This window comes from Spinacia oleracea, chromosome 5, assembly GCF_020520425.1.
Source record: "Spinacia oleracea cultivar Varoflay chromosome 5, BTI_SOV_V1, whole genome shotgun sequence".
NCBI lineage: Eukaryota > Viridiplantae > Streptophyta > Magnoliopsida > Caryophyllales > Amaranthaceae > Spinacia > Spinacia oleracea.
The window spans coordinates 24,648,718-24,675,641 of record NC_079491.1 but is presented as its reverse complement, the minus strand read 5'-3'; the positions used below and the strand labels follow the sequence as shown (position 1 = coordinate 24,675,641).

Sequence of the window (26,924 nt, the reverse complement as noted above, 5' to 3'; positions counted from 1 at the left end):
TCCCTACTACTGTGAGCTATATGCAACAATGTATTCATGATGAGATCAAGAGTACAAATTAACAACTCACTTTAGTGGAGAGTGAAAGACAATAAGTTGTTGGACATTAATAATTTGTTATGCAACAATTTGTTGAAAATGGAAATAACAGCTGGACTTTTTAATTTTTAGAATTGAGAAATCTACTTTCCAAACATAAGTTATATTTAAAATTCTGGTTTTAAGATTATTAATGTTTTCAATTCCAAACGCTTCATTTGGAATTCAATGTCAGTATTTCAACATCAAGATTTGAGTTCGGGAATTCAAATTAAATATGTTCAAGTTACCAAACACAAGCTTATGTAATAGAGATAATAGAAAGTTTTGCGTAACTGTTTTTGTGCAACCAAATCTGGCTAAGTTACTACAAAGTTCGTACCATGCATGTACTTTATCCAAAACGAGTACCCACTTTTTCTTTTTCACCCTTGTACAATGTAAGCCATGTACGTACAATCTTGAATGTGAAAGCAACAATTCTTTAATTTGTATGAAGAGAATGTTAAAGCAATTGACAAAGGAGACAATCTTCTAGTATAACAAATTGATCAACCCAATAAACAATAATGTTTACTCTTTTTTAATTTTTGACAACAAATGTTTACTCTAACATGGACAAATTAGCAAAGAATATAATCAAAGAAAAAGAAGAGGAGAAAAGCAAGGAATAAAAAAAAATGGAGTTTAAAGATTAGCAAATAAACGATATGCAGATAAAAGTGCGGCAGGTGCCAAGAAAAGAAAGGCCAAAACAGACATGCTGACGGACGCTGCCACCAATTGTAAGCCTGAACTCATGTATACGGTTCCTAACGAGATAGAAGTTGTTGCTCCTGATGATGCTGATGAAAATATCATGTATGCCAATACCTGCAAAGTTATTAAACCAAAAATTAATGAATAGATAGATAGATGTCCATTATTTATTAATTTGAATTTACACTAGCGGAGTGTAATTCAATACATGCACCAAATAATGTTTAAGTTTTGTTTGATCAATTACCGGTACAAGTATATCCAAATAATGTTTAAGTTTTGTTTGATCAAAAATCAGATGAAAGAAACACATCCTTAATTCGATCACAATAAATTTTCATATTGACCTAAAAGACGTAAAATTAACCAACCTGATCTCCGCAAAAGTCGATCCAAATAGCAATGTTGGGTGGAATGACATCCTTTTTGGTGCGAAGTTCGTGACCTTTTGAAGGAATTATGTCCTTAGACATTTCCGGCAATTACTAAATACAAATAGGAATTAATTATGAAGATAATAAGTTAATTATTTTAGTAATCATATTTGCTTGCTAGAGAATAAATGTGATTAGTAGGACAATATTGATTGGACCTACAACTAAAATAATTTAATCCTATAAGGTCACACATATAAGCACTAATTGGAATGGGCCCAAAAGGCCCGATGGCAACCGGTCTATTAAGGGAAAGAATGTTGGGCCTTGGTTTTGTGTTAACCTAAAACTCTCACATTATAATAGTTATAATGTCAGGGATTTAGAAATCACGTTCATTCAATATCTGACAAAAGGAAAACACAAAAACCCTAATTCTCTAAACGCCGTACATCCCAAACAAAGCAAGAGACAGATTGTGATCGTTCTCTTCCGTACTAGCATACGTGGGATTCAATTCGTGCTTGTGGACTGAGTAGAGGAGCAACAAGTGGGGCTCTAAGATCTTCGAAGCTTGCATACGAACGGGAGAACACGCTTCAAAGGTGATTATTCTTTCGACTTAATCTGATCTATATTATTGTTATGCATGTGATCCTGTGATAGATGTTAGGAAATTGTTTCCTGAAATTCCGCTTTATGCATCTATATGTTCCTACAGTGGTATCAGTTTTAGCCTCTTGCATAATATTTTATGATCATGATTGTATGCAACATTATTATTTTGATTCAATTAAGGGAAGATTTATTTATGGCTTGAATTTGCAAAAATTAATATATGATATTAATTGATTGGAATCATTAAATCGTGATTTAATTAATTTTTGCTCAAAATAAATTTATAAAATTCCGAAATTTTTATCACATGGTCGAAATTAACATTTAATATCACATAAAAATTTTCGGATTTTTTAAAATTAAATTCGTTAGATTTTAAATTATTTAATGATTAATAAGATTAATCATGGAAATAATTTGTTAACAATTAAAGATTTGATTTTTAATTTGTTAAATAAATCTACTGATTATCCCCTAATTTTTATACAATAGCCGAAATTTTTTGGTAATTTTTTAACTAATTTTCGGAATTTTTGTATATTAATTATTGAATTTGGTTAATTTTTATGTTTAATTCGATTAATCATAAAATTTAAGGATAACAATTAAAATTTTTGATTTTATTTGTTAAGAAAATTCAATAGATCTTCCTGGTAATTTAATTCGAATTTTTCGAATTATAATTGTTATTTTCTTGAATTATTTGAATAAATAAGATAATTATGCCTTAAATTTTGAATTCTTGTTAGATTTAATTTTAATAAAGAGTTTAAATTGAAATCTAACTTCTAACAACCCTACAATTCAGTTTAAGGATTGTTAATTTATTCAAATTTTTTGCCATTATTTTCGGATAATTAAACACCTAATTAAATTTGTTAATTTTTAAACAAAAGTTGGATAAAGATTAATTAAATTTGGGTAATTGTTGCACAAATTTACAAAGAATTATCCACCATGGCTGGGTGGCCCCACCTGCGACGGTGGATCCACGGTGGAGGATGAATTAGGGCGGTGCAAAACCGGTGCGGGTGGCTGAGACAGGCGGTAGAGCAGCGACGCTGCTGCTATTGCCTCGCTGCTCTCTGTTTGCTGTCGGCCTGGCCACTGTATGGCCTTGCTGCAGGTTTTCCGATGGTGGCTGCGTCGACCAGTGTGGCTGGATGCTAAGCCGCGGCGGCTGGCCGGCGGTCCTGATGGCTGCTGGCTGGCAAAGCCGTGAAGGTGTTTGTTTTAGATACTGGGCTTGTCGAGAGTTTTGGGAAAAGTGTGATGCTGCATTTAATTAAATTAAAAAAAAAAAAAAAAAAAAATCCTAAATCAGTTATTCAGTTTCTCGTGAACTTGAAAGAAAATCTGATTTCCTAAACAAGGCCCAAATTGGAAAAGTTTATTTTAATTTAGTTTCTCTAAAGTTAAAATAATTTTATTTTGGTAATTTTGGAAAATAAGATTTTCTAAGTTGAGCATAATTGATAAATTTCTATTAAATGCAAATTCTTGAATAATGAGATTATTGCCATATTTAAATAGTAATTGAAATTAAAATAATAAAGATTCATAAATAATGTTAAACTTAAATTGTTTAAGTTTTTATAATTATTTTGGAAATATTATTTGCTTATTAACAGTTAATAAGTAAATAATTTGTGTTTAATATTGTTTGATATTATATGCGTGTATGGAATATATATGATATTTTGTTACAGGCAAGTGACTAGTATGGCCCAAAATAGGATAGAAAATACGATCTGCGTATCGTTTTGGATTCTTGTAAATTTTGAAATACGATCTGCGCATCGTTCTGTATTGTTGTAATTTAATTTAAAAGTTTAAATTAGATTATAAAGTTCGTATTATGAGTTCGATGAAGTAAGAAGGTTCAATCAAAAATTCAAGGATGGAGATCCAAGAAAGATGAACAGGAACCCAAGAAGATTTGAGCTTATTTTTTAGGGGCCATACTAGGATCACATTTATTTTTATGCATTTTATATTGCCTTAAAATGCTTATTGAGTTTATGTATGTGGTTATTTAAAGCAATGTGTTCACTTTTAATTAACCAACATAGTAAACTTAGGTCCCAAAATAATATTGAGTTTAAGTGCTTTTCCATACAACACCTATAAAGCCTTAGATCATGAGTAATAGGTTCTGCCAAAGCAGGGTGTTGCTTATAATTCCGGGGATAGTAGGGTAGGTTTTTGAAACTTACATGTTAATGTTTGGTTTAACTCAACAAAACTATCAAAAGACAAAGTTTTGGGTTTTGAAGCTAAGAGATAGGAAAATACAAAGAGTTGTTAACCTGTCTACCAAGAGTTATAATCAGTTATAATTAGTAAAATGTTTACTTACCTCGAATACTATAAATTAAAGTAGCAGGGCCAAAGTCCGTTTAATTGTAGTGGGAGGGGATCTTGGTTAATTCTTTATTCAATGGGGACTTCTAATTTTGAATAAAGGGTAGTAGTGAATTGAATTTGTTTAATTGCTACTTTTGATAAACATTATATTGAATCTTGCTTTACTTTTTATTGTAGTTATCATGTCTGGTGCAAACAACTCTACTTTTAACTTGCGCCCTCTAATTGAAAAAGACAAACTGAATGCTACCAACTTCCTACAATGGCAAATGGCTGTGAGAATTGTTCTCAGAGCGGAAGGAAAAGAAAGTGTTCTTGACAATCCTCTACCTGAACCCTTGCCAGAAAATGCTACTGCAGCTCAAAAGCGAGCTAGACAAACTCTAGAGGATAACTCCTTGCAAGTAACATGCTTGATGCTTGCTTGCATGGAACCAGAGTATCAAAAACGTTTTGATGGTCTGGATGCCTACAGCATAATCCAGCAACTGAAAACTTTGTTTCAGAAAAATGCTAGATTGGAGAGATTTGAAGCAAACTGCAAACTTCTGGATTCCAAGTTGGAAGAGGGGAAGCCCGTTGGTCCGCATGTGTTCGATTTGATTGGACATTTTCAGACCATGGAGAAATTGGGTTTCCCTTATCCTAAGGACCTGGCAACTGACATAGTCATCAGATCCTTGCCTGAAGATTTTCATAACTTTAAGTTGAACTTCTACATGCAAGGAGGGGAGGCTACCCTGCAAGAGTTGCATGGTTCACTAATTCAGGCTGAGAGAAACTTACCAAGTAAACCTAAACATAAGGATGTTCTAATGGTTAGTAAAGGTAAGCAGTTCAAGAAGAAAGGGGCTCCCATGAAGAAGAACAAGGGCAAGGTAGTTGCCAATGAGAACTCTTCAACCAAGCCAAAGGCCACTCCCAAGGCTAAGGTAGCTGCTCAACATGAGTGCTACCACTGCCACAAGATTGGTCATTGGAAGAGGAACTGCCCCAAATATCTGGAGGATAAGAAGACTGGTGCTTTAACTTCAGGTATCTATGTCATAGAAGTTAATTTAGCTACAACTGCTTCTTGGGTATTTGATACCGCTTGTGGATCTCACATTATTGGTAATGTGCAGGGACTAAAAAGAAGTAGGAGCTTGAGCAAAGGCGAAGTGGATCTCCGAGTAGGCAATGGAGCAAGAGTTGCTGCTTTAGCTGTAGGAGATTATAGTTTACGCTTGCCTTCTGGTTTAATATTAGAACTTTATAATTGTTATTACGTTCCAGTTATTACCAAGAACATAATTTCTATTCCGATTTTGGATTCGGAAGGTTTTTCATTTCAAATTATGAATAATTGTTGTTCAGCATATTTGAATGGTATGTTCTATGTCTCTGCTAAATTATCAAATGGTTTGTATGTACTAGACTTACAAAACCATATCTATCACATAGAAAACAAGAAACACAAACCAAATGATTTGAACCCTACTTACCTATGGCATTGTCGATTAGGCCACATAAGCTCAAAGCGCATAGAGAAACTTCATAAGGATGGAATTCTCAAATCATTTGATTTTGAATCATTTGAAGTATGTGAGTTTTGCTTAATGGGGAAAATGACAAAATCTCCTTTCACAGGCTCAAGTGAAAGGGCCAATGATCTTTTAGCCCTCATACATACTGATGTGTGCGGACCTATGAGTACTTTGGCTAGGGGAGGGTACGGGTATTTCATTACTTTTACTGATGATGTGAGCAGATTTGGATATGTTTACCTCATGCGACATAAGTCGGAATCCTTTGAAAAGTTCAAGGAATTCCAAAATGAAGTACAAAACCAACTTGGAAAGAAAATTAAAGCATTGCGATCCGATCGTGGTGGTGAATATTTATCTCAAGAGTTTGGTGATCATTTGAAAGATTGTGGAATACTTTCGCAATTGACTCCACCAGGGACACCACAATTGAATGGGGTTTCCGAAAGAAGGAACCGAACTCTATTAGATATGGTTCGGTCCATGATGAGTCTTGCTAACCTTCCTGCCTCATTTTGGGGATTTGCGCTTGAAACAGCGGCATTCACACTCAACAGAGCTCCGTCCAAAGCAGTAGAAAAGACGCCATATGAGATGTGGACTGGAAAAGTTCCAAAATTGTCTTTTCTAAGGACATGGGGTTGTGAAGTTTATGTAAAACGTTTACTTTCTGATAAGCTTTCACCCAAGTCCGATAAGTGTCTTTTTGTGGGTTACCCAAAACAGACTAAGGGATACTACTTCTACAACCAAAGCGAAAACAAAGTGTTTGTTGCTCGCGATGGTGTCTTTCTGGAAAAGGAGTTTATTTCCAGAAAAACAAGTGGGAGTAATGTATATCTCGAAGAAATTCGAGATGAGCAACAAATGGATGAGGTTCACACCTCGTCAGAGACGACCCAGCATGAAAATGCTCAGGAGGCGGTGCATTCCATTCATGCGCCTTCTACCGTCCCACTTGGAGATAATCCATGCGAAGTCCCTCAACCTAATGAGGTGGAAACTTCTCCTGTTGTTCCCCAACGTAGGTCTAGTAGGACTGTCATTCCGTCAAAGAGATATATTGATTTCCTTTTGACTGAAAGTTCTGAAATAGAGATTTTAGAACATGAGGAACCTATTAGCTACACAAATGCTTTGACGAGTCAAGACTCCGAGAAATGGCTTGAAGCCATGAGATCCGAAATGGATTCGATGTTTGAAAATCAAGTATGGGACTTGGTTGCTTTGCCTGATGGGGTTAAACCCATAGGTTGCAAATGGATTTTCAAACTGAAAAAGGACAAAGATGGAAACATTGATGTCTTTAAGGCAAGACTAGTGGCAAAAGGTTTTAGACAAATTCATGGTATTGACTATGATGAAACCTTCTCACCAGTAGCCATGCTGAAATCCATTAGGATAATTCTTGCGATTGCTGCCTTTCATGACTATGAGATCTGGCAGATGGACGTCAAAACCGCTTTCTTGAATGGGTTCTTGAAAGAGGATGTGTACATGACACAACCACAAGGTTTTGAAGATCCAAACAGTCCAAGAAAAGTTTGCAAGCTTAAGAAGTCCATTTATGGGCTTAAGCAAGCATCCCGGAGTTGGAACCTCAGATTTGATGAGGCAGTCAAATCTTTTGGCTTCCTCAGAAATGAAGAGGAATCTTGTATATACAAGAAGTTGAGTGGGAGTAGTATTGCTTTCCTAGTCTTGTATGTGGATGACATACTTCTCATAGGAAACGACAAGACCATGCTTGAGTCAGTCAAGGAATGGCTTAAAAGTTGTTTTTCCATGAAAGACCTAGGAGAAGCTGAATACATCTTGGGAATAAGGATCCATAGAGATAGATCCAAAAGGATGATTGGACTTAGCCAAGAGACTTATATTGATAAGGTTCTTGCAAGGTTCAAGCTGGAAAACTCCAAAAGAGGTTTCATTCCCATGCAACATGGCATTTCACTTGGCAAGACTCAGTGTCCTTCGACACCTGATGAGGTCAAGCGCATGAGTAATGTTCCTTATGCCTCTGCAGTAGGGTCCATTATGTATGCCATGGTATGCACTCGACCGGATGTTGCATATGCTTTGAGTATGTGCAGCAGATACCAGTCAAACCCAGGAGAGGCGCACTGGATGGCAGCAAAGAATATCCTTAAGTACTTAAGAAGGACTAAGGATGATTTCTTGGTCTATGGTGGAGATAATGAGTTGGTTGCCACTGGATACACCGATGCAAGCTTCCAAAGTGACAAAGATGATTTCCGATCACAATCTGGTTTCATATTTTGTCTCAATGGAGGGGCTGTGAGCTGGAAGAGTTCTAAGCAGAGTACCATCGCAGATTCTACAACAGAGGCTGAGTATATTGCAGCAAGTGATGCAGCAAAAGAAGCTGTTTGGATCAAAAAGTTCATTAGTGAACTTGGTGTAGTTCCTAGCATTGAAAATGGCATTGAGTTATATTGTGACAACAATGGTGCCATTTCCCAGTCCAAGGAACCCAGATCGCACCAAAAATCCAAACATGTGCTCAGGAGATTCCATCTTATTCGAGAGATCGTTGAAAGAGGGGATGTGAAAGTAAGCAAGGTTCATACTGAGGATAACGTAGCTGATCCTCTGACTAAACCGCTTGCTCAACCTAAGCATGAGAGTCATACTAGGTCTATGGGGCTTAGGCATATGGGAGAATGGCTTTAGTTTGTTTACTTTATGTTTACAATTGTAAAGACATTTATTATGCTTTGAATGTTTATCAATAAAAGTTCATTCTTAATTAATTGTTTGGTTTAGTATTAAATAAAATGTCCAAATAACTTGTGTTTTCAAATAGGATTATCGAAAACGTTTTGATAATGGAACCCTATAAAGTGAACTGAAATCACAACTTATTAAGTCCCTAGTCTGAATCACTAAATTGGACATAAGTGATTTATGAGAAGACTAGCATGTAATTAATTGATAGTGCAGTTCCATGGGCTATGGAGACATAGGGATGTCTAATTGATTATATGGATGTATACTTGATGCATTGAGACTTGACCTAACTAGATTCTAAAAGTAGAATCAAAATTCTATATTTAGTGGATTCCTTAGACATGAGTATGTCTTAATAACCATGAGACAATTAGTTTAACCTTGACTCTGTTAAACGCCGCGCCGTAAAAGGAGGTTATAAAAGCAGTGATCAGGTGGGCTAAGAATTGAGTGGGAGTTATGGTCATACAAGAGTGAATAAGTCCTCCTATTTGATAGGAATGGTGTCTGGGCCTCTTGATGAGCGAGAACTGAAAAATTGCATGGCCATGCGGAATGGGATTAAAATGTTAATCTTTATTTGAACAGTTCGAACTCGGCGATCAAGAAACTAGAATTTGAGAATAACAGTGTGTTATCAAATTTTGGCATTAAGAGACTTAAGGAATTTAGCATTGCCTTCTTGTCTTCGGACAAGTGGGAGATTGAAGGAATTATGTCCTTAGACATTTCCGGCAATTACTAAATACAAATAGGAATTAATTATGAAGATAATAAGTTAATTATTTTAGTAATCATATTTGCTTGCTAGAGAATAAATGTGATTAGTAGGACAATATTGATTGGACCTACAACTAAAATAATTTAATCCTATAAGGTCACACATATAAGCACTAATTGGAATGGGCCCAAAAGGCCCGATGGCAACCGGTCTATTAAGGGAAAGAATGTTGGGCCTTGGTTTTGTGTTAACCTAAAACTCTCACATTATAATAGTTATAATGTCAGGGATTTAGAAATCACGTTCATTCAATATCTGACAAAAGGAAAACACAAAAACCCTAATTCTCTAAACGCCGTACATCCCAAACAAAGCAAGAGACAGATTGTGATCGTTCTCTTCCGTACTAGCATACGTGGGATTCAATTCGTGCTTGTGGACTGAGTAGAGGAGCAACAAGTGGGGCTCTAAGATCTTCGAAGCTTGCATACGAACGGGAGAACACGCTTCAAAGGTGATTATTCTTTCGACTTAATCTGATCTATATTATTGTTATGCATGTGATCCTGTGATAGATGTTAGGAAATTGTTTCCTGAAATTCCGCTTTATGCATCTATATGTTCCTACACCTTTTATCCCAACTTGCACTGTTGTATACACCATCACAATAATTGCTATACCAAGCACATAACTACACCAAAAATAAGAGAAGGTTCAATAATCAAAAGATGGAACTCGATCGAATAGAAATGATCGATATACGTATCAACATTTTAGATTAATGAAAAATTAGATTAATTAAATCTTCAAGTTAGACAATATCATTAGTAGTATTAGTACGTCTCTCTTTTTCACCGGTACGGGACAACGCAAGTACTCATAAGTCATAATGTGTATTACCAGAATTTTCATATTGTTCTAATGTTCTCAATTGGTGTATTTTTTTGTGAATTTTTTTTCCCCTTATTTATAATTTTCTTCTTAACCCGAGGACTCCATTAGTAATGTTTTATCATCTATGTCAAAAAATAAATAAATTGTTTTATCATCTATTTTTTGTATTTTCTTTCTTTTAAAAATACCTCATCATCTTTTATTACAATTGTTTATTCTCCAATTAAATCACTTACATCTTATTTTAATAAAGTCAAATCATCTTTATTAAACCATGTGTCAGTTAAAATATACCAATTAATTGTATATGAAGGGAGTAACAAATTAACGAAACTGGATTACATTTTTTCTCAAATCTTTCAAGGGGGCTTTCAAAAGAGTACTTTATTTTTTCTCATCCTATTAATTAGACAATTATAATTGCATGGGGATTTCATTTACATATATATGTACGTTAAATACTCGTCAATAGGATGAGTGCGTAGACATGTAAATTGGAATTTGGAACATCACGGTGTTCAATTGTTCATCCTATTTTGTGTTTGCTCATTTCATGCACCTTTTTAATTAAGGTTTTTTTTTTTTTTTGACTAGTACCTTCTTAATTAACTTATTCCTTCAGTTTACTATTCTCTCTATATTTAAATAGAAGATAAACTTTTTTGTGGGGCATGGGTATTGAGGAAAAATAGTTGAATGAAATAAAATAATAAAACAAGTGGAGTAGTGATAAATATTTAAATCAAATAAATTAAGTGGGACCTTTAAATTTTAGAGGAGTATGGGGTGGGGGTTTATAAAATTAATTGTTTAATGTGGTAGTGGGGGTGGGGTATTATTTAATTAGATGGTGGGATTGAAAAGTTACAAAAAATAACAAGTATATCTCTTGGATCCTATAGAGTTCTAAAATAACTCTACAAGGTAGAGTTTGAGCAATATCGACCATTGAATGAAAAATCAATGGCCTATATATTATCTTTCTAAAATTTTCCCCTATTTATTCTCATCAATATCCACCTACTGCTTTTTCCTTTCCACTAATATGAGCCATTAATTTTAAAATGTACTCCGTATGGTTTAGATACAATTCTATCTTGTAAAGTTTTATTAAACTATAGAGGATCCGGACTCGTGTATCTCCTGTTTAAGTAGGGCAGAAAATACTAAGTGTATCTCCTATTTAAATACGGATTTAGCATTTTTGTATTTATTTTTTTTTTATGTTGGGAAAAATGGCAAGAAATTTTATCGCATTGTAGGTAGTAAATAATAGTCGAGGTTGGACGTGAGAAACAAGTGTATTACCTGAAGCCAGCATATAGATAGAAGTCAGAGACGGCAACCATAAGGATAAAAGATAGGAGAGAAACAGCCATAGCACATGCCCTAAAAATAAAACCCCATAGCTTCAATCGATCACCCTTCATTAATTTCTTCCCATCTAATGATCCCGCCGTCGGGGTGTTTTCCACATCGCCTCCCGGAGGCGGTGGAAGTGTTTCGTTCCTTTGTTTCTCTGGTTGATGCTGCATTTTCTTCAAACTTCTAAGTAATTAATCAAAGAAGCTAGCTTAGTGATTTAAGGATAATGAATGAAAGGAGGGGAAAATATGTGAGAAATATATGAGCTAGATAATGTAGAGAACGAAACGTACGCTATTTTTCTTATATATGTATATGTATATATAATTGAGAAATGGCCAAATGGGGATATTATTGAGTAAACGCTATATTTTTAATTCCCATTAGTTAAGTCAACGCTAAATATATAAAAACGAAAAATGATAAAGGTCACAGATTGCGACCTTTAAACCGTGTCACAATGATGATTATGTGTCATGATTTAAATTGTAAACTAAAATATTTAACTTATACTTCCTCCGTCTTTTAATACTCGTAACGTTTGGACTTTTGCCACTATTCATATAATCCATTTTGACTATTCATAGTGCTTTTTATAAAAGATAAAACATAGTCATGTGGGATCTTGTTAGATTCGTCTCAATGTGTATTTTCAAAATATCAACTTTTTATAATTTTTGCATAAAGGGAATTTAAGATATAAATGATCAAAGTTGTGCATTGGCATGCGTGAAACTAACAAACGTTGCGAGTATTAAAAGACGTAGGAAGTACATGTTACAAAAAAAAGGTAGGAAATCTTAATATTATAATTTTTTATTTCAAAAAAATATTTATGATTTGTATAAGAAATATTTGTTTTCTTCTTTGTTTCGATTACCTTATCCACATATTTACATATTTTGAAAGTATTGCATTTATAGTAAAAATATTTTGATGGCGCAGTAAAAAACATTTGCCTGCTATATTTTTAAACCTTACATATACTACGTAAATAAGAAATTATGTTAATAGTGTAAAAGTCAAAATGTTATGATAAACATAGAACAGGTGGAGACGTATATTTGCATTCAATATTTCTTACGCCGTATATGGTTAAAATTTTAGTGACTTTGGTCAACACAACGTACTAAGCTGTAGTAGTATGAAAGTTGATGGAACCTTCCCTTAATTATTAGGACAAAGGCTGTCTCCAAGTGGTTCAAGTATCTAAGCATGTGACCGATATCTATTATGGATGATTAACGATCGACGACGACGACTTTAAACTTAGACGACTTTATTTATAAGGCTTACAATTGAGGGGATATCTATTATCTAGAAGTTTATGACGTACAATTGGAATTTAATTAGTACTATTCTATTGAACATAGTGGAATTTTAAGGTTTTATTTATAATAATTAATCAAAAATTAAAATAATGTCAAGCATTAACAACTCGCGCTTATGATCATGCAGCTAACTCATGCTTAAGAATCATGCTGTATGATGCTTAGGCAAAGAAATTAATTAATCATGTTCTTACATTCAACAACTTAATTGAAGTTTTAAAAAAACATGACCAAAATTCCATGGGCGATTCGATCTTTTGGCAACTAGAGTATAAATATATTAATATAGCATATGGTTATTGATCGTTTTTATTTGTGTTAGAAAGTCAACAAAAATTCTCACTATTATTATACCCTTCATTCCCATATAATTAAACGTCGTCTTTTAATGTTATATACGAAGTACCATATTACTTATATGATGTTTTATTATAACTGTATTGATACGTAACTTGAACTTCCAAATACGAACTACTCATATTACGAACATTTTGCGCACATATATTTTATATGGTGAGATAATATTGTTGGAGTTTAGAGTTCGAGGTGATAGTATCATAGTACGTTCATACGTAGTACTATATATTATAGATTTCTTGACGTAACTAAGACATGAACACGCATTCAAAGTCTAAAGGAAGTACTCACTACTAATAATCTCGTTGCGTAGGAAGAATGAAGAGCTCCTTTTAACACTCTTTTGGCCGTTTGCATCTATCCGAGCTGCCTGGAATTAATCATATGCAACTTGCCAACTTAGACGACTTTCAATATTATTGACATTTGAACTTTGATTCTTAGGTGCTTTTATTTTTATATACCAAACTACCAAAGTATACGAATCCTCTATCTTTGATACGATGCACTTTGTTTATTCTAGTGTAAATGTCAACTCTCCCCTCCAATTTACTTGTTGACTTATAGCCTTATAGGAAGGCTTATTGGCATGTCAGAGCTAAGTGTAGACGCCTATATTTGATCTCCGGCTAGAAGCGATAAGTTCAATTATGAAATGAATTATAACTCACTTGTCAAAAATGCACTCTGATTAGCCGAAGAGCGATCCTCGACTGACTAAAGACCATCTGACATAGAACCTGTTAAATATAATAACTTCCATAAATAGAAAGCATCCTAAAATATACTGGACACGTACTTAGTCGTATTTGCATCCCGATACAACTTAATATGTGGTTGCATCGTTAGAAGGATAGAGTATAGTTGTCCGCGTTACAGCACACCTGGGCGCGCCACAACATTCTAGTGCTTGCCTTCAGGCTCTAGAATAACATAGCTTTAATGATATCACTTCTCGAACTCATATTTCTTGGGCACAAAACATGTAAAAATGTCAACCCAAATTACTTAAACATGCTCACGAGTGCATTGAATACACTCGATAGCTCGTTAGCAAATGATACGTTCTTACAAAGTCAAAGTTAGTCTTATAAGTTATGATTTGGATCATGCACATTACATGGTTGTATACGCCTTGGAATAAGCTTTTCACAGACTTATCATAAGCCCAAATCCGATTTGAAACGAATAAATTATAAGACATTTACTTGGGCTTTGTCAAAACGCACCGACCTTCACTCTTTGGGTCATAATTCAAGATTTATGAATCCCATTGATGCAAGACCGATGGTATTGGAAATGTGGATTCCGTAGCTTCCAACAAGATATTAATTTCACTACAAAATAATCATTTTATAGAGACGAGGAATTTTGTCTCTATATAATCCAAATCCGTCTCAAAATGATGCTTAGAGACGGATTTGAGACGAAAGTAGGGCGTCTCAAAATAATTTGAGACGGAATTCTTGCAAATTCATTACAAATTTGAGAAGGAATTTTTGAAACTCCTTATACAATTCTATCTCAAATTTATTTTAGAGACGAAATTTAGTAATCCGTCTCAATTTTGAGACGTTTGTTGTATCCGTCTCAAAATCCATCTCTAATTGATGCATAATTTTGTAGTGTTTACTTCCCATTTTATTAATTTAATAATTACATTGAGCAAAGTCATTACTGAAAATATTCCTAAACTAATTCCATCAATATATCAAATTGTATTTATACTTAATGATAGTAGTTAAATAAATTAAAGGAGAAAATACAAGTAATTACATTGATAAATATATATTATTAAAGCATGGTATCATTTTTATTTTTATTTTGACAACATAATACAAAGTAATAGACTAGTTCCCAATTCTAGCAGCAACAACCAGATAGTGGGCATAAGAAACTAAATTTCTACTAACTTTAGAAACAATACAATAATTAAAGGATACCAACAATACTTTTGCATCCTTCATAATGTACAAGATCTCCATCGGAGCAAGTTTACCGGTCTTCAAGGCTCGGACGAGAGCAGTAGGATCAGTCCTAATCTGCACATTTTGCTCTGTTGTGATTAAAGCGAAAATTAGAACAAACTTATCTGATTCGATGAACTGAACGAAGAACAATTGTTGCGTCGTGGACACCCACTGTCCTAAAAGACGATTCCGCGCTACCTCCCGGTGCAGTAGAACAGAATGCGGTCGCCCTCCAGGATTAGCGCAACTCCGACGTTGTGTGCACTCACAAAGCCGGATGGAGTCAGAACGTATGCCCAAAACCGAGAGCAATTTTGTGTGAGAGTAAGAATGTGTTTTCGTATTTTGTGTGTTATGATTTTCTGTGAGAAGGGAACTGAAACTCTGATTTAAATAATTAGAAGGAAAGCATTGCAACAGACAAAAACGGCTGAGGGAATGAATGTTGCAACAGCCAGAAAACGGTCAAAAACATTGATCATAGTAACGGACGTAATTAATGGCATTTAATCCAACGGTTACGTAATCAATACAGATTCCCGTAACAGTGACTTGCGCAAACCGGTCCAGTTACCAAAAAGAACAGGGTTGACCCACCCCACGCCCGCGAACCGCATTCCCAAGAGCCCAAGAGCCCAAGAGCCCAAGTACCAAGTACCAAGTACCAAGGCCCAAGGCCCAAGGCCCAAGGCCCGCGCCCGGCCCGGCGCGCGCGCGCGTGTGTGTGATGTGTCCACCCATACCATTCTCACACTTTCTTAAACAAGAGTTACACTCATTCCCCAATTAATAAACAAGAGGAATATGAAGAGTTTTTCCAATGTGGGACTCTTGAATTTTCACTCACCCTTTTTTTCTTTGTGTTTCCCAATGAGAATTTCCAACAATCCCCCACAGGTTCGAATATGCGGAAAAGAAAGAAAAGAAAGGAGAAGGATATTGGTTTTGGGCAAAACAAAACAATTGAATAGGTGTCAATGTCTTTCGACTTGAATTAACACTTAGTGACATTTAAGCTATGATCTCTTTCCTACCAAGTGACTTTCGTATTGAACTTGATAGGGAGATAGAAACCCGTCACTTAAAGCACGCAACTGAATATGTATGACATTCTGACTCCGCGAATAAAGTGACGCCTTATACTGGCCATACGTCCGACCTGGATATGCTCATAGGTGCTCTAGAGAATAGCCCACATCGCAATTCTCATAGGAAGCGGCCACACCTCCACACCTACGTAGGTGAATCCCATCAAGTGTGAGCTACATTCACACCACCAAACATATGGTATGGGTTCATTAAGAGCCGTATGCTCAACCTCTTTCCTATTGTAGCAAGCACATTATAACATCTAGGGGATGGACAAAAAATAAAATTTTGTGCTTCCGAATTATAACAATAATGTCGTCCTTTGAACTCTGTGAGTAGGAGTTCATTATTTTACAATTCATTCAACGGGCTTCAGGCCCATCCCTTCCGATGTTTCCAAAACTAGTTTTCTACATAGGCCTTTCGTTAACGGATCCGCAATGTTCATTTCAGACTTTACATAGTCTAGTGATATCACCCCACTTGACAACAATTCTTTGATGGCCTTGTGCCTCAAACGAATGTGCCTTTTCTTCCCATTGTAGGCATGGTTGTTTGCCACAGCAATAGCCGCTTGCGAATCACAATGAAGTGCAACTGAAGGAGTTGGCTTCCCCCACAGCGGAATATCTGCAAGCACATTTCTCAACCATTCTGCCTCATGACCTGCCAATTCAAGAGCAATAAACTCAGATTCCATAGTAGACATAGCAGTACAAGATTGTTTACAAGATTTCCAAGACACAGCTCCACCCCCTAGGGTGAAAACATAACCACTGGTAGAGTTAATTTCATCATTGCCAGAAACCCAGTTAGCATCACAATAGCCTTCCAAAACTCCTGGAAACTTGGAGTAGTGCAAACTCCAATCCATAGTACCCTTAAGGTACCTGAGCAATCTCTTCAATGCATCCCAATGTTCATGACTTGGGTTATGAGTATACCTGCTTAATCTACTCACAGAATAAGCAATGTCAGGTCTAGTGTAGTTCATCAGAAACATAACACTACCAATAATCTTAGCATATTCAGATTGGCTAACAGGATCACCATTATTTTTCCTTAAGTGGATGCTTGGATCATAGGGAGTCCTAACTGGATCGACGTCAAAAGAGTTAAAATTTTTAAGTAACTTTTCAACATAGTGAGCTTGGCTAAGACAAATGCCATTTGGAGTTCTCTTAATTTTCACTCCTAAAATCACATCTGCCTCACCCATATCTTTCATTTCAAACTTAGAACTTAGAAAACTTTTTGTCTCATTTACTCGATCCAAATTAGTCCCAAAAATTAACATATCATCCACATAAAGACAAATAATCACACAACCATTAGAATCATGCTTAGAGTAAACACAAGAATCACCTTCATTTACATGGAACCCATTACCTGTCATAGTCTTGTCAAATTTGTCATGCCATTGCTTTGGAGCTTGCTTAAGCCCATACAAGGACTTGACTAATTTACAAACCTTATTCTCTTGACCAGGAACAACAAACCCATCCGGTTGAACCATGTAAATTTCCTCATCCAAATCACCATTTAAAAATGCAGTTTTAACATCCATTTGATGCACAACAAGATCATGAATGCAAGCAAGAGCAATCAAAGTTCTAATAGTAGCAATTTTAGTGACAGGAGAATAAGTATCAAAATAATCAATACCATGCCTTTGGGTGAATCCCCTTACCACAATTCTAGCCTTATACTTGTCAATGGATCCAGTGGATTTCAATTTTTTCCTAAAGATCCATTTACAAGTAATGGGCTTGCAACCCCTAGGCAGATCAACCAACTCCCAAGTATTGTTACTTAGGATTGACTGAAGTTCACTATCTATTGCCTCTTTCCAAAACACTGCATCAACAGATTTCATAGCCTCTTCATAGGTCCTAGGATCATCTTCCAAAATAAAGACATAAACAAAGTCATCATCAATCAAGTAAGGTTCAGTTAAGAAAGCAGTAATAAAATCATCACCATAACTGGTTTCCTTTCTTGCCCTCTTGCTCCTCCTTGGCTCCAATTCAGAATTCACATCAGAGGTGGGAGGAGCAACAACAGGCATACTAGAAGAAGTGCTAGAAGAAGGCACATCATTGATACAAGATATTTTCAAAGGAAATACTGTTTCAAAAAACTCGGCATCTCTTGCCTCAATGATGTTACCACCTGCATAAGAATTGTTAGCACCTTTAACAAGAAAACGATATGCAACACTTTGGTAAGCATAACCAATAAAAATACAATCAACCGTTTTAGGACCAATCTTGTCCCTTTTGAAGCTGGGTATAGCCACCTTTGCTAGACACCCCCACACTTTCAAATAACTTAGGTTAGGTGCACGACCCTTCCATATTTCGTATGGAGTCTTGTCTAGCTTCTTGTGAGGTACCCTGTTTAAAACATGACAAGCAGATAATATAGCTTCCCCCCACATGTTATCAGAAAACCCAGAACTAATAAGCATAGAATTCATTATGTTCTTCAATGTTCTGTTCTTCCTTTCAGCAATCCCGTTCTGCTCGGGTGTGTAGGGAGCCGTTGTCTCATGAATGATCCCATTCTGCTCACAAAATGCCTTAAGAGTGTTAGGGTCATATTCACCACCCCTATCACTCCTAAGTCTCTTGATCTTCCTATCAAGTTGGTTCTCCACTTCGGCCTTGTATTTGAGGAACATTTCCTCAGCCTCATCTTTTGACCTGAGAAGATAAACCATGGTGAATCTTGAGCAGTCATCAACAAAAGTAATATAATACCTTTTACCACCCCTGCTCTCATAATTTTTAAAATCCCCCAAGTCACTATGAACAAGCTCTAGTACTTTAGTTTGTCTATCTATTGATTTAAATGGCTTCTTTGCAAACTTGGCCTCAACACATACTTCACATTTTGCAAAATCAGTTTTAGAAAAACTGGGGATCAAGTTAAGTTGTTTAAGCCTTTTAATTGAAGCAATGTTAAGATGACCCAACCTTGCATGCCATAAATCAATAGACTCAGCAATATAAACAGAAGAAGTACTAGCATTCTTATTCATAATTTCAAGTTTGACATCAAGAGTAAATAAACCCCCATTACAGAAACCCTTTCCCACAAACTCCCCATTATGAGTAATAACAAGCCTATCAGAATCAAATGAAAGCTTCAATCCAGCCTTAATTAGCAAGCTACCAGAAATCAGGTTCCTACGCATTTCTGGAACATGCAACACATTGGTAAGAGTAATAAGTTTTCCAGAGGTAAGAGTGAGAACGATCTTCCCTTTGCCTTGAACAGTTGCAGAAGCTGAATTACCCATGAAGACATTTTCACCATCAGTTTTTTCGTAGGTAGTGAACATGTCTTTGTTGGTGCAGATATGTCTCGTTGCTTCAGTATCAACGATCCATTCAGCAACATTACCTGTCAAGTTAGCTTCTGAAACAACAGCAACAAAATGGTTAGGATTAGAAACTTCATTAGCTTCAGCAAGGTTGGCTTGGTTCTGATCCGACTTCTTCTTGGATCTGCAATCTACAGACTTGTGACCAGTTTTCCCACATTCAAAACACTTGCCCTTGAACTTATACTTCATTGGTTTCCTTTGAGGCTTGAAAGGACTTCCCTTTCCCTTAAACTTTTCAGAATATGCATGAGGCTTAGGTTCTACAAGGTTAGCCTTAGCAGACCCGGAAAACACAGATTGACCCTTATCCTTAATACGATTTTCCTCCTCAATTTTCAGGTGACCTACAAGCTCCTCTAAGGTAAGGTCCTTTTTCTTATGCATTAACTGATTACGAAAATCTTTCCAAGAGGGTGGGAGTTTCTCAATTAAAACTATAGCAAGGGTAATATCACAAATACTCAAACCCTCGGCAACCATAGCAATGCAAATATTTTCATAAGCATGAATCTGATCAATAATTGGTTTATCATCTTGGACTTGAAAAGCTAACCACTTACTGACACAATAACGCTTAGTACCAGCATCATCAGTTCCATATTTCTTTTCTAATGCATCCCAAATATCCCTAGCATGATTAAACCCCATATAGATATCAAGCAAAGTATTCGACATATGATGCAGCAACATGCCCTTACATGTCCTATCGTCTTTAGCAAATTTCAACTCAAAAGCATGCAATTCAGTTTCATCATCAGGTTCGACAACATCATCAAGCACATAAGCAATCTCAATTTGTTCTAAATAGAATCGCATCCTAACAGCCCAACGTTTATAATTCTTGCCATCAAGAGGTTCTAACTTAGACATATCAGGAATCATGAATTTGGAAGTCAAAGCCATAATAATCGTCTTTTAGATTGTTGCGATTAAAGCGAAAATTAGAACAAACTTATCTGATTCGATGAACTGAACGAAGAACAATTGTTGCGTCGTGGACACCCACTGTCCTAAAAGACGATTCCGCGCTACCTCCCGGTGCAGTAGAACAGAATGCGGTCGCCCTCCAGGATTAGCGCAACTCCGACGTTGTGTGCACTCACAAAGCCGGATGGAGTCAGAACGTATGCCCAAAACCGAGAGCAATTTTGTGTGAGAGTAAGAATGTGTTTTCGTATTTTGTGTGTTATGATTTTCTGTGAGAAGGGAACTGAAACTCTGATTTAAATAATTAGAAGGAAAGCATTGCAACAGACAAAAACGGCTGAGGGAATGAATGTTGCAACAGCCAGAAAACGGTCAAAAACATTGATCATAGTAACGGACGTAATTAATGGCATTTAATCCAACGGTTACGTAATCAATACAGATTCCCGTAACAGTGACTTGCGCAAACCGGTCCAGTTACCAAAAAGAACAGGGTTGACCCACCCCACGCCCGCGAACCGCATTCCCACGGCCCACGGCCCGCGGCCCGCGCCCGGCCCGGCGCGCGCGCGTGTGTGTGATGTGTCCACCCATACCATTCTCACACTTTCTTAAACAAGAGTTACACTCATTCCCCAATTAATAAACAAGAGGAATATGAAGAGTTTTTCCAATGTGGGACTCTTGAATTTTCACTCACCCTTTTTTTCTTTGTGTTTCCCAATGAGAATTTCCAACATGCTCACCTACGGGAAGCTCTTTCATTGCATACAGCAATGCATAAGCCTCAGCTTGTGTTGGAGAGTTGGCAAATATGCCCATGCTTACTTGTTTGACTAGTGCTCCCACTTTCTTCATTACCCACCCAATAGCTTCTTCCCATTCCTTTGTTGCTCTCCATTTCCCCCCAACTTCTGGCTTTGTTTTTCAACTTGGTTAAAATCACCTATTACAATAATACTTCCCGACTCCCGATATGATGGCAAACAGGATATCGTTACAAACTTGTGTTTGTAGCCTTGCAGGAAGTAGCTACACAACCTACACTATTGCTTGTCAATTGTCAATTGTCATGAGTTCATGACTTGAGCTGAAGTGAAGTCTGTATTGGGCTTAATTTTGGGCCTTAGACCCCTAAAGTTGATTGTCCAGTATCCAATAGAAAGAAAGATACTGTTGACAAGCATTTCACAATAATAATAGAAACCTATTTACTTTTAAAATTAAACATGACTAGATTTGAAGCCCGTGCGATGCACAGTTTACTTAATAATTGTGTTATAACAATCTAATAAGTAGTAGTCTTTTAAACTATATATGTTTTGTCAATCATACCAGATACTTTTTAATTTTTTTTTTTTTTTAAATCTTTTTGCAGTATTAATGGAAAATCAACAAACTAAACATTTAAAGGAGGAGAATGGAAAAAACCCAGACACTTGCGAAGCCCGCCTCCACCATAAAAAGATAGATCGCTAAAATATTATAAACAATCCGTAGAGGGAATATATCACTGAAAACTACTTTAATTTCAATCTCCATATTATAACTACTTTTATTTATTTTAATTAGTAGTAGCTTCAGAAGAAGTGATATAAAGATATGCTTCAAATTGCTATACTGAAACATTAGACGAATACAATGATAAATCTAGGGTTTTATAGTTTGTCAAACATTCAAACGTTGATTATATGAAAAACCGTACTTACACACAATTTATTGTGAATCAATAAACAAAACAATAATATATTATCAGATAAAATGGAACATTACTGTTAAATTAAAATTTATAGAAATCATACCTTGATCATTCTTATAAATTATCTGCAAGATGGAAAATAAGCATATATTAAAATATGGATAAATGAATAAAATAATATTCCGTGATACAAATCACTATGAACTAAACATAAAAATTCAACTAAAATAATTTCATAACGGTAAAACAAAAGAAATTAAAACATGGTATAAAGCAATATAATTCAAAGTGTTATTTTCTTAACAAATATGAAGTTAAGCACAAATAAATACATTAATGAACACATACGTAGTATATATATATTATGTAAATAAAAATCTAATGTTTGTTATCTGGAAAGAAAAAAAAAACTAATTGAAGTATATATGATGCATTCATTAGTTTTTCAACTTACATTAAACTTTATCTTAACAAATTTTATCTCAATAAATACATCAAACTTTATCATGTCCGGAACTCATTTTTATTAGTTTAAAACTCTATATATGTATTTTAAAATTGTTTAATTAAGATATTCAAGGGTTAGCTATTTTGTTAATGATTTGCTTGTAAGTTGTATGTCATTGATCAAACCTCCACCATGTCACGGCACTCATGAATAATAATATTATATATTAATCTTCAAGCTAGCCAGGAAAGATAAAATATATATTTCGTTTTTTTTTTTGAGGGAAGCGATAAATTATATGAAGTACTTCGTAGATGATTTAGCTAGAATATGTCAAATGCTAGAATATTGATATTCTCATACGGAGTATATGCATTATAGGGTGTTTGTATTAGTAATTATTTAATAAAAAATGTCTATATATCACCTAATTATTTATCTACATTGGCCAAACATTTTTTATTCTTAAATAAATTAAAAACCTTATTTTTTATTGGCTGAAATCTAATGATTTTCTACGTGACGTTCAAATAATTGATCAAATATGTCTACTTTAATCAAATTGTTTCCTACGTGGCTGTTATTTTTTGAACTTTGAGATTCTCTAGATGGTTTTAAGTGTTCTTGTTCAATCTTTGAAGGCGGAAAGGATACTATGTTCTAGCAGGATTAATATTTTCAGCTTTTGTTGTTTGTAGCTAGGCCGCCGAATTAGTTGTTTGTAGCTAGATGATGAAGCTACCTAATTAATGAAGAATATTGTATTAATTGGATATTTAATTTATGTTGCTATAATTTGGATGAAAATTATAAATGTATTATGTAGTATGTCAAATTAACATAGTATATTTGAGATAATATTTGGATAAGAAGTTTATTATTTTATTAGATTTACCTTTTAATTGTTAGAGTTGTATTAGTAATTAACTAATTAATATATCTACATGACACCTAATTATTGGCCGAAATCTATAGGTTTTGAAAGTATTTTTTAATTAAAAAATAAATTAGAAATCTTATTTTTCATTGGCCGAAACCAATAATAATCCTACGTGGCGCTCTAATATTTCAGCAAATATTCCTCCTTTATATATATATATATATATATTGAAGGAAATAATGCCCTTGGTCCAAGTATGCATTCTATGTTAAGTCTAATAAATGCGGTTCAGTATTAATTGACAAGTTAATAATTCAGTGAGATCAAGTGAGCTGAATGCCTAGCTAGAGGCCGCTTCAGTTCAAGTGGAATTAATGATATTAATCCACAGCTTACTCTTGACTGAACCCGTAGGGTCACACAAATAGTACGTAAACGGATCAAGTATCTAATGGCATTAGATACTCTATCTATGAATATTCGGAACCGACGGATCTTGGTTTCAGTGGGAGCTAAGATCGTCACAGGCAAGAAATGAATACTCCGGAAACGATGATATTGCCGGAAACGGAAATATGGATCGTATCGGAAATATAAATATTATCCAAGTCGTAGATGTTGCCGGAAACGGAAACATGGTACGTATCGGAAAATATTATCGGAAATGGAAATATTGCCAGAATCGGAAATATTGCCGGAAACGGAAATATTGTCAGAATCGGAAATATTACCGGAATCGGAAAATAATTCCGGAAACGGAAATATTAAATATTTGTTCGAAACGGAAATTAATTCCGGAATCGGAAATATTAAATATTGTTCGTATCGGAAATGAATTCCGGAATCGGAAAATTTAATCGGAAGCGCATCGTACGAATAAGCATCGGACGAGGCCTGCCGGACGAGGCCCAGCACGAAGCCAGGCCATCGCCCAGCAAGCCAAGCGCGCCGCACAAACAGCAAGGCCAGGCCCAGCAGGCTGCGCGCAGCGCGCAGCGCGCACAGCGCGCGCAGCGCACAGCGCGCACAGCGCGCGCAGCGCGCAACGCGCGCGGGCGCTGAGTGGGCTGCTGCTCGCGCGCACGCATGAGGCCCATCGTGGCTGTCGTGCGTGTGTGTGCAAGTGTTTGTGTTCGTGCACGTTTCCTAAAACATGCAGAGTTCGGTTAATGATTAAATTCCTAATTCTATTTGATAAATTAATTAAATTAGAGTTCTTGTAGGATTCTAGGTTTGATTAATTTGTATCTGAATAGGATTTCGATTCCCTTTCCATACCGCTATAAATATGAGGCTAGGGCTCACAATTTATAACACAAGTTTCAAAGTATTCAAAGTGAGTTTTTGAGAGAAAAATTCAGTCACACATTTGCCTATAAAGTGCCGAAAATAATAGTACCTTAAGGGCGATTCTAGTTGGTCAATCTTAAGGCGGATCCGGACGTGCTGTGGACTATCTACGGAGGGACGACACTTGGAGTCCTAAAGACTTGTTCTTGTTCGGTTCGGGCGCAGCTAGGGAAGGCACGCAACAAAGAGTATGCATCTATTCTATGCTAAATGATTATGTGTAAATAATATGTTTTCCTGGGTTTATGGTTTTTCCGCATGATTTATGAATTGTCATATGTATCATAACCTATCATATATATATATATATATAGAGGAAAGCTCATGTGAGAACACCCCTTCTATGTGAGAACACAATCTTATATGAGAATAATTCTTGACCTTTGGATCGTTTTTAATCTAACCGCTGAAAATCAAGGGATTACTAATGGCATTTTTGTAAATTCTTTGAATATATACCCATCTGATTTTTTCCTTCTCACGCTGATATCTTTCTCTCTCTAAACTCTCCTTTCTCCTTGTTTTCTCTCTTCTATCTCTTCACCATGCCGCCATTGTAGGACCTCAATCAAGGTCGATTTGATCTTCAAATTTGCTTCAGAATTCAATCATATTCTCGAATACATTCATCTAATTGCTTATTTAAAGGTATTTTATCAATTTCACAATTTTTTTTTTCATATTTAAGTTATTGTTTGCTGATTTTCGACCTAATTTTACATCTGATCCGTAATTATTCTTTTTATCAAAATTATTGAATTGTTGATTATCTAATTGCCAATTGCGTGATTATTTAGCTGCCTTTTTAAATTTTGCTGATTACATGATTATTAAATTGTCGATTTGCGCTTTAAAATTTTGTTGATTACGTGATTATTGAGCTGTGTTTTTAAATTTGTTTTTGATTACTGAATTCTGATTTTGTTATTGATCTATTTTGCTTTTGATTTTTTGATTTAGTTTTGATTTCCTGTTTTGTTTTTTATTTAGTTTTTTGATTTCCTAATTTGTTTTTGATTTATTTTTTTGATTTTTGGATTTGTTGTTGTTTAATTTTTTTTATTATCGAATTGTTCTGCTAAGTTCGTATTTTAATTTCTGTGTTCAAATTCTTATTTACAGATTTAGCAATGTCATCGGAACTTCATCCTAGTCCGACCTTATCATTGACGAAATCCAGTGAGTTTTCTTATTAATGTGTCTTATATTTAATGTTCTGAATAATCGTTTTAAATGTTCTGAATAATAGTGATTTATGTTATGTACAGTTGTTTCTAGTGTTCTGTATATTTGCTCTCATTTTTCTGAGAAATTGTTCTTCATGTTCTGAATGATTGTATTACATGTTCTGAATAATCGTTCCAATGTTCTGTATATTTGCTCTCATTTTTCTGAGAAATTGTTCTTCATGTTCTCAATGATTGCATTACATGTTCTGAATAATCGTTCCAATGTTCTAAGTAATAGTATTTTTGTTCTGAATACTTGATTCTAGTTTTTTGTATAGTTGTTCTCATTTTCATGTGACATTGTTTTTTAAATTCTGAATTATTTCTTTACATGTTCTGAAAGTTTAACATAATGTTCTATCGAATTAGATTATGAATCCTCATGCACCCATACTAGTTGTTACAACGAGATTAGAATATGAATCCTCATGCAGCCATACTAGTTGCATAAATATCTTATATGTCTGTAATCGTTCGTAAAAAAAATCTTTTGATGCATATTTTTGGTTTATAGAGCATTTGCCATATTTTTTGAACATATGGTTAAAGTTTTAAAACATATGATTTGAGTTTTAGAACATTTGCTATGGTTTTCAGAACATATGGGTTAAGGTTTAGAACATTTTCTATGGCTTTTAGAACATTTGCTATGGTTTTTTAGAACATTTGCCATGGCTTTTAGAACATATGACTTTTTGTTACTGTTCAAATGGTTTATGAACAATTTGCTGGAGGTGAATTTCAATGGGAACATGATTGATATTGATCAAGATTAACAATGGCTTATCAATTGTCTAAATGCTTTACTTGATACAAATCAGCAACTTTGACCCCAATG

The 26,924-nt window shown here is 35.2% G+C and overlaps 1 protein-coding gene across 1 annotated transcript; it reads right to left on the bottom strand.

Annotated features, from left to right (window-relative positions):
* Positions 1-544: 544 nt before the first annotated feature.
* Positions 545-11,718, bottom strand: LOC110793144 (CASP-like protein 4B3). Its single transcript, XM_056829273.1, has 4 exons — positions 11,359-11,718; positions 9,786-9,847; positions 1,170-1,243; positions 545-912 (listed from the first exon to the last, which is right to left on the bottom strand). Exons 1-4 carry the CDS (start codon positions 11,583-11,585, stop codon positions 727-729), a joined length of 549 nt encoding a protein of 182 aa, XP_056685251.1. The 5' UTR covers positions 11,586-11,718; the 3' UTR covers positions 545-726.
* Positions 11,719-26,924: the final 15,206 nt, after the last annotated feature.